Here is a 15,994-nt window from a genome sequence, read left to right as displayed (position 1 = left end):
CTGCGAAGCCCACACCAGCGCTGCCGCCGTCTCTCAACGGCCCGCTGCGATTGACCTCGAGGGCAGCATAGCTCCGTAGCAAACTAGTCTCTGTCCTGGCATCTGGACCGCCTCTTAACCGCCATCAGGAGATGCTATTGTTGGTGCAGGGGCGCGGCACCAACTGCTCGGCGCACACAGCGAAGACCCGCAAAAATCTGGTTCGCACTCCACATGGACCGCCTTGTGCAGGGCGGGGACTGTAGACTGCAGAACGCACTCACCACACTTCGCTGTGCTGCACAGCACTGCAGCCGACAGACCAGTCTGCACCCACAGCACAGCAGCACGCTGGCTCCGTGTCTGCTGGGCGTCATGTCACCTTGGAGACAGAGACACACACACACCACCTCGTGAGGCAGGGCAGCCACTCGCACCCGCCCGGCATAAAATACACGTCCGCTGTAGATACATGCGTGCCAGGCCAGATTACATGGTGCCTGATCTGTATCACCTCCTGCCACCACTAGAGTGACATTGACACCTCGGGATCCACTTCCACCACCCACATCGACACCAAGACGGATCCTTTCTCACGTCTCTGTATTCCTGCGCCTGTCGCCTCTCCTTCTCCAAGTGGTCCCTGGAATCCTCCTTCTCTGCCCTTCCACTTCTGGCCAAACCTCTCATCAGCTGTCAGTCCCTTGTCAGCCGTCTTGTCACTTTCCTCGCCAACCTTCCACCAAACCCAATCTTGCTGACATCCTGCATTAGACTTTTTTCTCCCACTCTCAACCTTCTTCTTCCACTCTTCCGACAGCTACTCTACCTCTCCCTTACTGCCCGCCTGTTTTTGCCTACTGACGCCTTTTTTCCCCTTCTATCATCCATGCCGGCATATCAAATCGATAGCCAGCCATCTCCTTTCCGTTATTTCCACCTAGGCCTAGGCGGCTGTACTATACCAGAGATACCCAGACTTTTTGTTTCTGCTTGCCCGCATCGCTGTGTCTTGCCATGACCTGCCAGCTGAGCAAAAGCCAGCAGTCTCCGCGTTGCTCACCTTAACTCGCCTCATCTTACCCGCGCTGACATAGTCGCTCGCTCGCTCACTGTTGTCATCGCACGCGTCCCTTCACGTCCTTCCACCTTCCACCCTTGCGCACGATATTCCTCTACCTCATCCTCATACTCATCCGCCTTTGACGACACATTTCATACACGTCATGGCAGAAGACCGGTCAAAAGCCAAGCGCAGCTCCCTACCCCGGATCGATACCGTTTCCCTATCTACCAGGCAGCCGGAGCAGCAGGCCGGCATCGCAAACGACGACAACCAGCAACAACAGACTCGTCCCCACACGCTGGAGGACCGCATTCTCACCTCCGTGGCTAGCTCCCTTTCATTGTCTCCGGACAAGCTCCGCGAATCCTTGTTGTCCGGTCGTTCTGGGGATCAGGAGTCAGCTGCGACCAATGGGGGCACGCCATTTGCCAGGGCTTTCGCGGAGGAAGATGTTACCATCCAAACCAAAGTAATAGCCGGCTCCAAGACGCTTGCTGATGTTGAGACTCGCGTGATGCCGTACTCTGCACATTCCTTGCATGGGTCACTTGTTCAGCCTGACGAAGACAACGACCACGACTCCTCGTCGGAAGATGAGGAAAGCGAAGGAGCTGAGGTTGACGTTCGCTCGGCATCCGTCATGATCGCACCCGAGAAAATACATCGGGCCAGCCGCATGGATTCGAATCGACTACGACCCAAAAGACAGGAAGTCAAAGGACACTCGCGAAATGCAAGTGCCACATCAGCCACTCCAGTAATCCATCTTGACAATCCCAGTGAGGTCGAGCTCTTCCTTGGTTCCGAGAATGCCGTATCAAAAGTAGTAGTTTTGAAGCCAAGGGCCGGTCTCTTTGATGAGAAACTGGTCGCTTGCCTGACACTCAGCAGCATCCCTCCCCGGGAACCGGACTCCCCCAAGGTCGAGCTCGTTTCTCCATCGCAGATGTTCTTTGCCGGTTCTCAGATAGCAACTATCAAACATAATCTCAGAACATTACCAACCGTCGAGGCAAAGGCCATACCAGAAGTGTGGGTACCACTGGACGACCTACCTTCTGTGCCCGAGACTGGCGAGATCGACCGCAGGAAACTCCGCACGTGGGTGCAGAATGCCAACCAGGATATCTACGAGAAGGTCATGGGCCTGTGCACCGATCAACCCTTGCAACCACCAGTGACCGAGATGGAGAAGAGTATACAGAAGCTGGTCGCCAGGGTATTACAGGTACCTCCAGATCAGGTCGGCATGAACTTCACCTTTGCACAGTTCGGGGGCGACGAGGTGACCGCCATGGCGCTCGTCACAAACTCGAGAGTTGAGTCGATATTCTTGGAGAGCCATGAGATCCTGCAATCGAACAACACGCTTGCCCACCTTGCTTCCCTGGCTACCCAACGAGGTGGGCTGGCGCATAAGTGGGCTGCCGAAGGAGAAGAGAAAATCGCCGTCGATGGCGAGGATAGCTCACCATTCCATTACTTTGAACTCTCGCCCATGCAGAAGCTATACTTCAACACCAGAATGGGCAGCGACTCGGTCAGCCGCGCTGCCGGTGACGGCAGCTACCGCTTCAACCAGTCTCTTCTACTACGTGTGGCAAAGTACTTCTCCGTGCAGGATATTTCAGCTGCTACCGACGCGGTAGTAGGCCACCACTCCATGCTGAGAGCAAGATTCTCCCGCGTCCGCAATGAGTGGATCCAGCGAATATTACCTGAAGTTGACAGCTCATATTCCTTTACGCACTACACCATCAGCACGAACGAGCAGCTTGAGTCCGCGGTCCACCAGGTTCAAATATCACTCAATATTGAAGATGGGCCTGTCTTCGCTGTGGCACACTTCTCCACTGCGGACGGGCACCAAATGGTGTACCTCGCCGCACATCACCTTGTCGTGGATCTGGTGTCGTGGCGGCTGATCATTCGGGACCTGGACGAGCTCCTACAGAGCGGCAGCCTATTGTCTCAAAGGTCGATGCCATTCCAAAAGTGGACAGAACTGCAGAGACTCGACGCACAGATACCCTCGGGTGGCTTGCCTTTCGACATCAGCCCGGGAGACTTGGAATATTGGGGGTTGTCTGATTCGCCGAACACCTACGGGGATGCCAACGAGGCCAGTTTCTCTCTGACTGCGGAGCTGACGTCCATTCTGGAGACGACGTGCAGTCAAGTACTGCAGACGGATGCGATTGATATCTACGTTGCTGCACTGATGCTCTCATTTGCCCAAACATTCCCTGACAGGAATGTACCAGACGTGTGGAACCAAGAGCACGGCCGCGACTTGTGGAGTAACGATATTGACATCAGTGAGACGGTTGGGTGGTTTACCACACTATGCCCCCTGAACCAGCAGATATCCCCATCTAGCGACTTCATAGACATTCTACGGCGCATGAAGGATACACGAAGAGCGGTGCCGCACAGAGGTGCACATTACTTCGCTAGCAAATTTTTTCCCCGCGATAACCAATCCACCACTGAGCTCGACCGCCCACGGTCTCCCAATTTTCTACAGATTGCGACACACGATTGGCCCATTGAAATTCTTTTCAGCTATGCCGGAAGCCTACAAAATCTTGGTAAAGACCCGTTGAGTGGCGATGGTATTCTCGAGCAGATGATCCTTCCCGGACGCACGCTTGATTCGCCAACCTCCGACATTGGCCCTGCTGTGGGACGCATCGCTCTTTTCGAAGTGAATACCACTATCGATCAGGGTGCTGCGAAGATCAAGTTTCTGTACAACCGAAATTCCCTTCACGCAGAGAGGATCACCGCCTGGATCAACAACTACGAGCATCTTCTCCTCGAGGCCATTGGCCGTCTCCGCTTTCACGAGCCAGAGCTCACGCTGGCTGACATTCCGCAATTATGGGCCACAGGTGTCACATACGAGGGCTTGGACAGACTGAATCGAGTCATTGTTGCAGATTTGGGATTGAGCAGCGTGAAGGACATCGAAGCTGTGTACCCACTGACACCGGTGCAGCAAAGTGTCCTGGTATCCCAAGACCGACAAATGCGCTTCCATGCCGGAGTAAATGGTGGTAACGATAATTACAGCTATGTGCCTAACCCGAGCAACAACGGAAATGCGAACGCCTGTCACATTCACACGATGTACGAGTGTGCAAGCTCAGATGGCGCACCGGTCGACCTGGAACGGATCTGCGCTGCATGGGGTCAAGTGGTCGCCCGGTATCCAGCGCTCAGGACCGTGTTCATTGACAGCGTTGCGGAGAATGGGCTCTATAACGCCGTGGTATTGAGACGATCGAGCCCTAACATGCTATTCCTTGACGCTACGCCTAGCGAAGACCCGGTCGACACTCTGAACAATCTTCCTCCGCTCACGGCCTGCCCTGCGCTGAAGAGTGTACCACGACACCGTCTCACCGTGTGCCACTCGCCCATGAAGACTGTCATCAAGCTAGATGTCTCTGCGGCACTGTGTGACATGATGAGCGTGAATGGGCTGATTGCTGACCTGAGAAGGGGCTACGCCACAGGACGCGCATTACCAGTCACTAGTGGTGATGCTTCGGTATTCTCATACTCCGGCTATATCGACATCCTGCGCGGCTTAGATCGGGAAAGAAGTATCGGATGGTGGCGAGATACGTTGGCAAATGTTACCCAGCCATGCCTTTTCCCGAGGCTGGACTTCTACTATGGCGGTGCAAACAAGGATGCAACGTCCTCTCGACGATACGACAACGTCCATGTAGAAATCAACGATGTTCCGTATTTCAAAGTTGCGGAGTTCGGGAGGGCGAACAAGACGACCACCGGCGCGATTCTCAGGCTGGCATGGGGCTTGGTTCTGCGAACTGTCACTGGCACTAGCTCTGTGTGCTTTGGCTACAGGGCACCCGGACGATCTGCTACATTAGAGGGGATGAGGGCTGCGGTGGGATGTTTCGCGAACACTATCGCTGTGGCTTTTGATCTGTCGCCTTTCAAGCCCCTGGCCATTGTTTTAAAGCAGATCGAAGACATCTACAACGCCGCTTTGCCACACCAGCACATCACCATGGCCGAGGTCCGACACGCGCTCGCAAGCGGAAAGAAGGGAGTCGCTGTGGACGTTCAGCTTTTCAACACTGTCCTTGCGTTCACAGAAGAATCGGCCGATCTGAACAGTCGTCTTGGTTCCCGGACGAACTTCGAGTTACGAAATGTGCTGAACCACGAGACCAGTGATTACGACCTGACCATCAACACCCGCTTTAGCAACGCCACTGGAAAACTGGTTGTCGATGTTGGACACTCAATCCTTTCCGAGGCCCAGGCGCACAACATCGCCAACACTTTTGGCAGAGCCGTCAGCGCCATCATCAAGTGTACGGTGCCATCTGCGCACATCGGATCCCTTGACCTGTTTTCTGACCGCGATTACGCTCAAATCGTCAAATGGACTACCCCTGCCGATAAAGACAACCAGAACCAGCAGCGGACGTTGTTGCACGAGCTAGTGTTTGCGCAGAGTATCACGCGCCCAGAGTCAAAAGCAATTTGTGCCCATGATGGCGACCTCACTTACCTTCAGGTCGAAGTTCTCTCCCACAGACTGGCACACGTGCTCCTTGAAGCAGGCGTTGTACCCAAAGGAAACACCAAAGCGGCCATCCCAGTGATTCTCGACAAGTCAAAATGGGGTCCCATCGCCCTTCTTGCTGTTTTGAAGGTTGGTGCGGCTTTTGTTCCAGTGGATGCTGACGAAATGGGTTTCGTTGCCAAGATTGCGGAGCAACTGGGTTCGAGCTGCAGAGTTGCCGTTGCCTGCACATCCGCTGCCGACGCCCTTGACAACTTCACAGAGCCAGCACCTCTGTTCGACCGCGTGGTTCGCCTCGATGATGCGCTTATGAAGCGGCTGGAGCGAGAGGCGCCTGTGCCGGGACAGCTCCTTCCGCCTAGCAAACCTGAGGATGTGGCTTGTGTCTTCTTCACACCTACTTCTTCTAGATCAGTGCGCGGTATCAGCTTCACTCATGCATCTTTATCGACTGCCTTCATCGGACAAGGACCTGCTGCGGGAATTAACAACACGACGCGTGTGCTGCAGCTGTCAAGCTTCAACGTCGATGTCGCTCTGGCTGAAATCTTCACGACACTTGTCAGCGGCGGTACCATTTGCATCCCGACCTCGAGAGACAGGTACAATGACTACACTGGCTGCGTGTCAAGGTTTAGCGCAACATGGAGTTACATGACGCCTTTGCTAGCCCGAAAGCTCAACGTTGATCTTCTGCCAAGCCTCAAGACTGTGTGCTTCCGCACGCGCGGGCTCGATGAAGATACGTACGCTCCTTGGCGCGGAAGGAAGAGGGTCGTCATGGCGTACGGTGCACCAGATGTCTGCCCATTGGGAATTTCCTTCCTGGAGATTCATGGCCCACATCACTTGAAGGCCATCGGACGACCGATCGCAGGGTCGGCGTGGATCGTTTCTGGGGAGGATCACAGAAACCTCATGCCCGTTGGAGCTGTCGGAGAAATGGTAATCGAGGGACCAACGCTGGGTAGGACGTTCCGGCGGTCGTACCTAAACGGTGATCACGAGGACTCTCGAGATGTGGCCGAAACCCCGGTGTCTCCCGAGAGCCGAAGCCCCTTCTCCGCCGCAAATGCACAAGGTCACAGTCGTCATCGAAGTCTCGATGACGCTGTTGCGTCGGACGAACAGAAGGAAAGCAAAAAGCGCTATTACAAGACCGGCCACAGCGTGCGATACATTGAAGGCGGACTCATGGAATACGTCTCATCCAAGCGTGACGATCTTGAGATCAATGGACGCGTGGTCAATCTTGCCGAGCTGGAGCAGCAGATTCGTCGGGCGCTTGGACAGGGGGTCGATGTGATGGTTGAGGCACTTGCTTTCAAGGGCGAACGAAGCAGATCCCCGACGCTCGCGGCGTTTCTCGAGCTGGGAGGCGATGCGAACGCGTCCCTCGGTCAACACAGTCTTGATCTGTCGAACCTTTCCCCTGAGATCAAGCATCGGATCTACATCTCCAGACAACTTGTTGAAAAGACCCTGTCTGGTGTCGTGCCCGACTTCATGATCCCCAAAATCTTCATCCCCGTCCGACACCTCCCAACGACGTACTCGCTCAAGGTCAACCGCCGTAAGCTGCAGAAGGTCATCAAAGGCCTGTCCAGAGAGCAGCTGCTTGAGCTCGGAACAGTGGAGAGTCCCAAGCGGGCGGCGAGTATCAATGGCTTAAGGACAATGCCATTGAATGATCTGGCGGATAAGGTTAGGGCTATATGGGCCAATGTCCTAGGCGTTGACCAGAGCGCAATCGATACCGCCAATGGATTCATCAAATCAGGTGGAGATGAGATTTCGGCCGCCGAAGTCGTGGTTCAGTGCAGGAAAGAAGGCGCTGCGGTTTTTATCTCCGACCTCTTGAGTGATGTCCCGCTGGCTGAGATCTGCGTGGCCGGCAACCGCTTTGAACTTCCCGCTGGAGAGGTAAGCGCCTCTGCTGGAGACAACTCATCCATTGAACAGGCCGCAGATGAGTCTGCCGAGCCAGAGGACTATGACGAGACGAGCAGCCCCAACGCAGCGACGGCCCCGGCTCCCCAGGTCATCGAGAAGAGCTTCATTGAGAGTACACTCGCGCCGAAGCTCGGAATCGAACCTACCCTGATCAGGGACGTTGCCGAAGCGACATCAACACAGATCCGTCATATCGAGACCGCCATGATCACCCAAGGCCCCCAAAGGTCGTCATCAGTCTCGCATGGCCAGGGCCTAGCAAGCATCAACTACTTCATCTTCCACTTCACAGCCGCCAGCTCAACCACCTCGGTGTCTGCTCGCCGGATTGAAGAGGTCTGCCAGATTCTGGCTTCTGTGCACCCCATTCTTCGTACAGCATTCGTCCCACACGTCGAGGGACAGACAAGAAAAGTGTACCAGACAGTACTCAAGAACCACAGTGTTGACTTCAAAAGTATTCCACGCGTGCAGAGCTGGCGCTTGAATGCAGCTGTTGAGAAGGAGATCAAGCGCGACCGTGAGAAGCTGCAGAGCAGGAATCAGCTGGACTTGTTTGCGAGGCCGATCACGAAGTTCATCTTTCTGGATGCAGGAAAGACAAGCACTCTTGTGATGAGGTTGTCAAGGGCCCAGTACGACGATGTATCGATTGGTTTGCTTGTCAAAGACCTGAAGAAGCTGTACGACGGCGGACAAAACCCTCCTCGTCGACCGGGATTCGCGGACTTCGTCCGGGAAGCAGCACTTGCTAACGTTGACGGCGAGGCGGAAAGGTACTGGCGCGGACTTTTGGAAGGTGCACAGCCAACCTGCGTTGTGCGGCATCCCAAGCCGCCGAAGATGAGTACTGGGGTCCGCACACTGCGAGAAACGGTGCCTGTCAGCTCCACTGCCATGGGTGGTCTCGGCATTGAGTTCGACACGGTGCTTAAGGCTGCGTGGGGAATGGTCCTCGCCAGCATTTCAGGCACTCCAGACGTCGTGTTTGGCGAGGTCGTTGAAGGCTGTCACTCACGACTGCAGCACCATCTCGGCCCCTCAAGCGTCAACCGCGGCGGTGTCCTCGGTCCCACGTCAACCATCCTGCCAGTGCGCGTCCGCTTTGCCGATGCTCCAACGAGCCCGATGAATTTGCTCAAATGTATCGCCGAGCAAAGGTCGTCCGGCGTGCCATATGAGAACTTCGGCATGTTGGACATAATTGAAAAGTGTACTCCATGGCCATATTGGACGCGACTGAGTACCGTCGTACAGCACCGGACGGATCCCGAGGCAGTATTTGTGGATGATGGAAAGACGAAGAGTTTCCGGCTTGGTGCGGCGCTTTGCAGGGTCAGTGTGGTGGAGAGTGAAGCCATTGATGTGGCGGACTTCGTTGTGAAGAGTGTGATCGTGAAGAAGAAGGTACCTGCAGGCGCTGCCAGCAGTAATGCAGGTGGGAAGCTGCCAGCAGGGACAAGTTGGAGAGAGGAGGAGGAGGAGCTGGAGGTTACGGTATCTTTCCCCGAACAGTCGGTTCCCGCCACGCTCGCCCAGGAGGTTCTGAATAAGGTTTGTGGCTACGTTGGCATGTTGACAGGCTTCAGCATCATGCAGTCCGTTGTGCCGACCGCGGCTCAATACTCGACTCTGACGAAGCAGATCCCGCTCTCGCTCCCGGTATTTGCGAACAGCCCCACGTCTGCGACTTTTGGTCACGGAGTCCAATTTTCGAATCCTTTCGGTAGCGGTGGGGCTACTGGTGTCAACTTTTCCCAGCTCGAGGGCAAGATGTCACCCGACCAGACAGCGACGATCCAATCCATCATCGAAGATGCTTGGCGCAGCACACTTGACCCTCGCACGCTCGGCGTGCCTGAGGAACATGTCACATCTGCCGCATTCTACGATCTGTGGGGCTCACTGATACCTGCCGCACAATTGTCTGACTTCCTGACCGAGACGATTCCCGAACGACTTGTCGGCGATCTGACGAACAACGTCTTCGGAGGCAACCTGGATGGATTCTGCATCACCATGCAGGAGATCGTGAATCACCCAACCATGCTTGGCCAGTTTGAGCTGGTCGTGCGCAAGATCTTTGGCGGCGAAGGCCGCGACAGGTCCGGCAGCTTCAAGGGCAGCACGAGAACCAACAGCCTGCAGCACTCGGTGAGGAAGAGTAACAGTTTGACCAACGTGGCAAACGCGGCCGGGGCTGTGCGCAAGAGCAGTAGCAACAGCAGTCTTGGACCAGGACACCTCAACCGCGCAGGGACAGTTAGCACGTACGAGCCATCGAAACTAGGTCACAGCAGGACGCGGAGCGACTCGACAACAAATACGGCGGTGACGAGTTCATCCGCGGGATCACCTGCGGCAGCATCAAGTTCTATGTTCCCGAGCCATCCAGCTGTGCATCCGCCTGTCTCTCAACGCGGTGTCCAACCTGTTCAGCGCCAACACAATCGGAGCAATAGCAATGCAAGCAACACCACTCACACGACCGCTCTGACGGATTTAGCCAGTACCGCACCGGGAAGCAGCAGCGGCAGTGTAGTCACAGCACCGACCAGTGTCAGCAACACTCCTCCTTTGAGCATTACAAGCCCCGGGTCGTCGAACCCGAGCGAGCTTCAAGGATCTGCTGTACACGCCCTGCGACTCAAGCGCTCGAATAAGAGTCTCAAATCTAGCCAACCCGAGTCTCCGGTCCTTGGTGTCAACATGATGGCAAGCCCGCCACTGGTTCAAGCTGGTTTCTCAGCAACTCGAAAGAAGAGCAATCTCGGCCTGGGAGCTAGTCTGCGACGAGTGGCAAGCACGCTGAGGCCGGGAAGTTCAGGTGGGCACAGCAGGGAAAACAGCAAGGAGAACATTCTCTCGCGCTCCAACACCAACCTGCGGTCACCCGGGCTCCCGCCGCCGCCCCCTATCCCTCGCCCGAGCCTGAAATCGGCTGGGAGATCAACTTCATCTGGGAGCGATATGAGCAAGGACGTGCCGCTCCCACCAGTGTCTCCGTGGCTGAGAGTGCAGAGCATGGCGCCTCAGTTGCCACCGTTTCCTCCCTTCACACCCGTCACGGAGGATACCTTTTCAATGAACGGAAGTGCCCGTGCCAGTCCGGATATGAGTCTGGGACAGAGCAGTGTAGGGACCTCGCCGGACCTAAGTATTGAAGAAGCAGCCGAGCCGCAAAGCGATGAGAGCGGAGACACCATCGTAGAACCGAAGGCAGCCAGGAACAGCCAAGGCACGCAACCGGACGGGCAGCTCTCGCGGGCGGGGTCGTGTGGGTCGATGACGGAGGGCTCGAGCGCAGAGGACGTGGATGAGCACATCGACGACCACCAAGAAGCCGAGAACGAGGAAGAGAGCACACTCCGACCCCACCAGGCTCAGAACCTGAAATACCTGTACAGCACAGGCCTGCAACCACCGGTGCAGCTCGAGCAGCCGCAGCCCGAGGACCACCGCCAGTCCCAGCAGTCCACCAAGTCGAGCCCTTACAGGGAGACATTCTACATGGAGGAGGACGAGGAGACGGATGAGGAGGACGTGACGGAAGTGGAGGCGGAGCGCAGCGAGGAGCCGAACGATTCGCAGTACGACTCATACGAGGAGTTCGAGGACGTGCCCGAGACGCCGCGGCAGCCTTCTTCACGGCCCATCACCATGATCCACTCGCCGCTGACGAACAATACCAAGGGGGACGGCCACCATGATATCCCCCCGCAGCCACCAATGCCGGACTCGATCCCGCAGAAAAAGCAGCAGCAACAACAGGACCCTCCCACCATCAACGAGCCAAAAGCGGAAGGAGCTGCAGCAAGCGGCACGGACGTGATGGACTTTGCGGCCATCGAGGCGGCCGAGATGGACGACATGGTGTCACCGCTGACGCCAGTGGAGCGTGCCATGCTGTACAAGCAGCAGGCGATGGGAGGCCGCGGCGGCCACCACCGATCTGGCGGCGGGCGGATGAGCAACAGCGGCAACAACATCAGCCCGCTTACGCCGGGGTATGGCGTCCCGCAGCAGCAGGCACAGGCTACTGCGCAGGGGATGATGGGCGGGTTCCATGCGATGTGATGATTTTTGGGGGGTTTATGTGGGAGCACTGTGAGTTGGGTGATTGATCTTATGGCATATATGCCTTTTCGGATTTTGTTTTTCTATCCGCGTCTTCTATTCATAGTTTTGTCTTTTGTTTTGTCTTTTGTTTTCCTTTGGTATCAGCCTGGAATGTTTTGGATTTCTTTAGATCTGCATATTCAAGGGAGTTTTTGGTTCGTGTGATTAATGCATGGGATGATATCAAGTCAGGTCTTCTATTTTTCTCTCTGGTCTTGGGGCTTCTGTCTGCCTGCGTTGCCTATTTTGGGAAATCTATTTCATTCAGTTTTTTCTTTCATTTTGATTCCGGTGCACCGTCTGCAACGCGACAAAATGCCCCGTCAAGACTTTGGACGGATAGCGGTTTCTAAGCCTTTTACATCCACACCTCACGTGTGAAGCATACACTGAATTTGACAAGCATACTGCTTCTTCGACCCGATTTACACTGATATAATGCGACGATTGATGTGCTGTATCATGACATTACTGTATCCGAGCCGTGTTTTAGATTTCGTAAGCTGAATACATATATCACCATCGACCATATACCGTCTAGTCTCGTTGACATCGTGTGACCGGGGTCTCTGCATTTCCCTCTCTGCCTTTCTCTATCTATCTAATGCTCGTAGTCGTTCGTCCACAAGATTCGACGCCAAGTAAACATGCCATGGATCATTTATCCGCGCATTCCCTGGACGCCTCCCATGTCAGTATGCGGGTTCTGGATGTATAATGCTATTATATGAAGTCCTGTTTCAACCTCGCGCCCCTTTCCCGCATCTTGCGGTGATAAATGGCCTGCGCTAGCCTGCCTGCCCAAAAAAAAAAAGGGACGGTGGCGAAGAGGCACACTGGCACCCCTCGCCCCGTTTGTGTTCATCCCCAGGATCCAACCCGTACTTTTGACAGCCTTGGGCTGCCATGGCCCCCCCCCCCCCACGAGTCCATCCTCGACGTGGTTGAGTTAAAACGTATACGCTTTGCTTCCATCTCATCCCGTCCCCGGCCCAGCTTCACCTCGATGGCAAGAGATGATAGCGCCCCTTCATGACGCCGCCCAAGCCGAAGCGGCCCCTCCGGAAGCGGCCCCACTCGGGCCGCAGAGCGACGACGAGAAGCAGGGCCAGCAGGCCCACGCCGGCGACGAGGAAACTCACCGGGGGGGATGGCGCGAGGCCGCCGCCGCCGACGAGCTTGCTGCTGCTGCCGCCGGAGGAGGAGGCGGCGAAGCCCGGGATGGTGTTGGCGGGGGGCACCTCGAGCGGGGCGGCGCCGTAGTGGAACTTGTCGTGCAGGACCTGGGTGTAGGCGCGGGCGATCTGGAAGTCGCCAAGGGAGTTGGGGTGCAGGCCGTCTATGCCGGCCGGGCAGGATGTTGTGTGGCCTGCGGGAAGGGGACGGAATTAGCATGTGGATCTGACAGCAGTGAGGCATCCTAGCTCAAAGCGAGGGATCACCCCGAGAGAGGGGGGAGGAGGAAGGTTGGGCGGGGGGGGGGACCCACAGTCGTAGACCTCGCTGACCTTGACGACCTCGACGGGGCTGTCGGCGGTCCACCACTCGGCGGCCTTGGCGTCCAGCAGGGCGTTGTATTGCTCGGTGGTGCCCTCGATGTCTTCCCTCCCCGTGACGGCGAGGCGGTGCGACACGTCGGCGATGAGGACCTTGATGTCGGGGCGGGCGAGGCGGGCGTTGAAGACGAGGCGCTGGATGCTGAGGATCAGGTCGCTCGCGTTGTTGCCCCACCAGCCGATGTCGTTGAAGCCGAGGTGGAGGACTATTATGTCTGGGGAGTACGTGGTGATCTGGGCGTGCAGCGGCTCGATGTCCTGCCAGGCCGGGCGGCCGTAGACGGCGAAGTGCGAGCTGCCGCCGCCGGGGGAGAAGAGTGGTGACACGGTGGGGTGGTAAGTGCCCCAGGTCTGGGGGTTGGTCGGGTCGACGTTGATTGCGTCTACTGAGGCTGGCAGGGTGCCGTTGAAGGGGCCTACGTATTGGAGTGTTGGGAATATGTTGATGTTACTGTTGGCATTGGCATTGGAAGAGGCTGTGGGCGAGGATGGTTGTGGCGGGCGAGATTGCGATGTTGGTGATGTTGTTGTTGTTTGGGAGCTGGACTGGTCGTTGTTTTGAAACCATTCCCACAGTCTGTAGCGCCATGTGAAATCACCCTCTCTTCCCTGGGAGATGGAGTCGCCGCAGACGAGGATCCTGACAGTGCTTTGGTCTGAACTTGTTGCAGCTGCTGGGGGATTGGCGTTGCTGCCGATGTCAGGGACAGCGAGGCCACTTGTGAAAGGCGCCGCCATCACGGCCATGATGCCGGAGCGCAGTGCTGAGGCTCGCATCTTGGTGATGTTCGAATGTCTCACATCGCCAGCCGCTAGCTGTCAGTATCAACTACACGACAGTACAATACAGTATATAGTCTATTATTGTCATTCAACACGTGAAAGAGAGAAGTCTCGGAACCACGGCCTTCGTTTTGTGGGGGGAAAGAGGAAGCGAAGAAGGGGGGTGGGCTGTTATTGACTACCCCGAGCCATTGTCGCAGTAGGAGCAGAGGCAATAGAACAAGGCTAGGACAGATGAGGCATCAAGATTCAAGAGAGGGCAAGAGTGTGCAAGCATGTGCAGGTATGCAAGTGTGGTGCATGAGGCGGTTGGTTGCAACCAAGCGATCCTTCGCTCGTGGTGATTGTTGTTATGAGGCGGCTGGGTGATGGTTGCTTGACGGGTGTGGAGAGCTGGAGGCGGCTCGGGAGAGGAGAAAGCAGGGAAATTATTACTGTGGTAGAGGCACCAGATACAGATACAGATAACCAGGCAGCCAAACAAGGTACCCCTCCCCCACGGGGATTTAACCTTTCCACATGTGAGAAACGGGGCCCCCTTGTCGAATGTCCAGGTCGACGTCAGCTCTGCAGCAAAAAAGTCAATCAATCAAGCAGTTAGTTAGTTCTTAATCAAGCTGATGCCGAGGTTGTCAGCACAGCCGTTTTGCATTCCTCAGACACCCAACGAGAGAATAAGACGGACTGAGCTTGGAGAGTCAACAACAACTCTCACTGTCGCTTCGAGAGAGGAAGAAGCACCCAACACCAAGACCCACACACCTTCACAAGCCTCGACTGACATGTCCTGGCGCAAACTCAGAGCCCCTGCCACGCCCGCGCGAAGGTTAGGTTACGCTTACCCGGTTGCACTTCGAGGCCAAGCCCGTCAATGTCACCGTCAGCAAGCCAGCCAAGAGCCAGCCAGAGGCTAGCCACCTGGCCAAGGGCCCGTCACTCTGGTTGCACAGATGCGGGGAACACTGACGTCCCAATCCGCCTTGCCTTTTCCCTCCCCCCTTCCCCCAAAATCTGCACGTCAAAACGGTCGACCGTTGAGAATCAGAGCTCCCCTCTGCCAGCCGATTCCTCCGACCTGCTCCTCTTGGCCTAGATAATCATGTACACAGGAGATAGCTTCCCGTCTTACCCCTGTGCCTGCGCCTTGGCGATATTCTGATCTGGAAAGGAAAAACATCTTCCGAGACAGTCGTCAACTACATCGTGCCGTGCCGTGTATTGTGCCGTCTGCCCACTACCTGACTGGCCATGTGATTGTTGCTTCGGCTACACTCCTGTGATATTGTGTCGCCCCTGTGACACGTGTGCAGATTGTCCATACAAGTTCAGGAGCATCTAGAAAGTGAACCCTTCAACCCAGTGAGCCCAAGGCTCTGTTCAAACTGGTGTGGAATGTCTGTCGTCAGTGCCACAGCAGGCAGTCTACCACGATAGCCGCTCAATTGAATCTGCCTATGGTGGTATGCTTTCCGATCTTTCAATGCCGAATCGAACTCGACAGCAGCAAGGTCTTGATTGCCACGAAGCCTCTGAGTTGCATTCAGCCTCGCCGCGTCTGTCATTTCCCCTTGCGCTCCGCTTTGCGCCAGTCTCGTTGCGCGAAGCGAGGCTGGACCACGTACACTGCTAGGTGCCCGAAGTTCTCACGAAGCTCCTCTATCGACTTCATCGGTCCGTAATTAATAATGGAGGCTTGCCTGTAAGTAGTTGATCATTCGGATCAGCCGATGTTATTTGGCGTAATGCTGGAACGAAGAGGTGCTTGGGACGCAGCACAATAAGAATTTATAAAATTAAGATATTAAAATACTTCATCGTAAAATTTATTTATATAATATATGCTATTTTCTTTCTTCAAAGCAAAAACTTCTTCCAGCCCTCGGATTGACCTGTCGAGAAGAACACAGGCTTGCGGCCTCTCGCCATGTCATATCTCCCGGCGCTGCACACGCGGCAGCCTTCGAAATT

The 15,994-nt window shown here is 55.8% G+C and overlaps 2 protein-coding genes across 2 annotated transcripts; one reads left to right on the top strand and one right to left on the bottom strand.

Annotated features, from left to right (window-relative positions):
* Positions 1–1,205: 1,205 nt before the first annotated feature.
* Positions 1,206–11,645, top strand: J7T55_005728 (uncharacterized protein; the record flags this gene model as incomplete). The annotated part of the gene is made up of 1 exon (XM_053136504.1): positions 1,206–11,645. The coding sequence occupies one exon, from the start codon at positions 1,206–1,208 to the stop codon at positions 11,643–11,645; it is 10,440 nt and encodes a 3,479-aa protein (XP_053000499.1).
* A 1,040-nt stretch (positions 11,646–12,685) lies between these two features.
* Positions 12,686–14,020, bottom strand: J7T55_005727 (uncharacterized protein; the record flags this gene model as incomplete). The annotated part of the gene is made up of 2 exons (XM_053136493.1): positions 12,686–13,056; positions 13,177–14,020. The coding sequence occupies 2 exons, from the start codon at positions 14,018–14,020 to the stop codon at positions 12,686–12,688; spliced, it is 1,215 nt and encodes a 404-aa protein (XP_053000498.1).
* Between the last annotated feature and the right edge of the window lie 1,974 nt (positions 14,021–15,994).

Source organism: Diaporthe amygdali (assembly GCF_026229845.1).
Source record: "Diaporthe amygdali strain CAA958 chromosome Unknown NODE_1_length_4327563_cov_65_473760, whole genome shotgun sequence".
NCBI classification, from domain to species: domain Eukaryota; kingdom Fungi; phylum Ascomycota; class Sordariomycetes; order Diaporthales; family Diaporthaceae; genus Diaporthe; species Diaporthe amygdali.
This window is presented reverse-complemented; position numbering and strand designations above follow the sequence as displayed.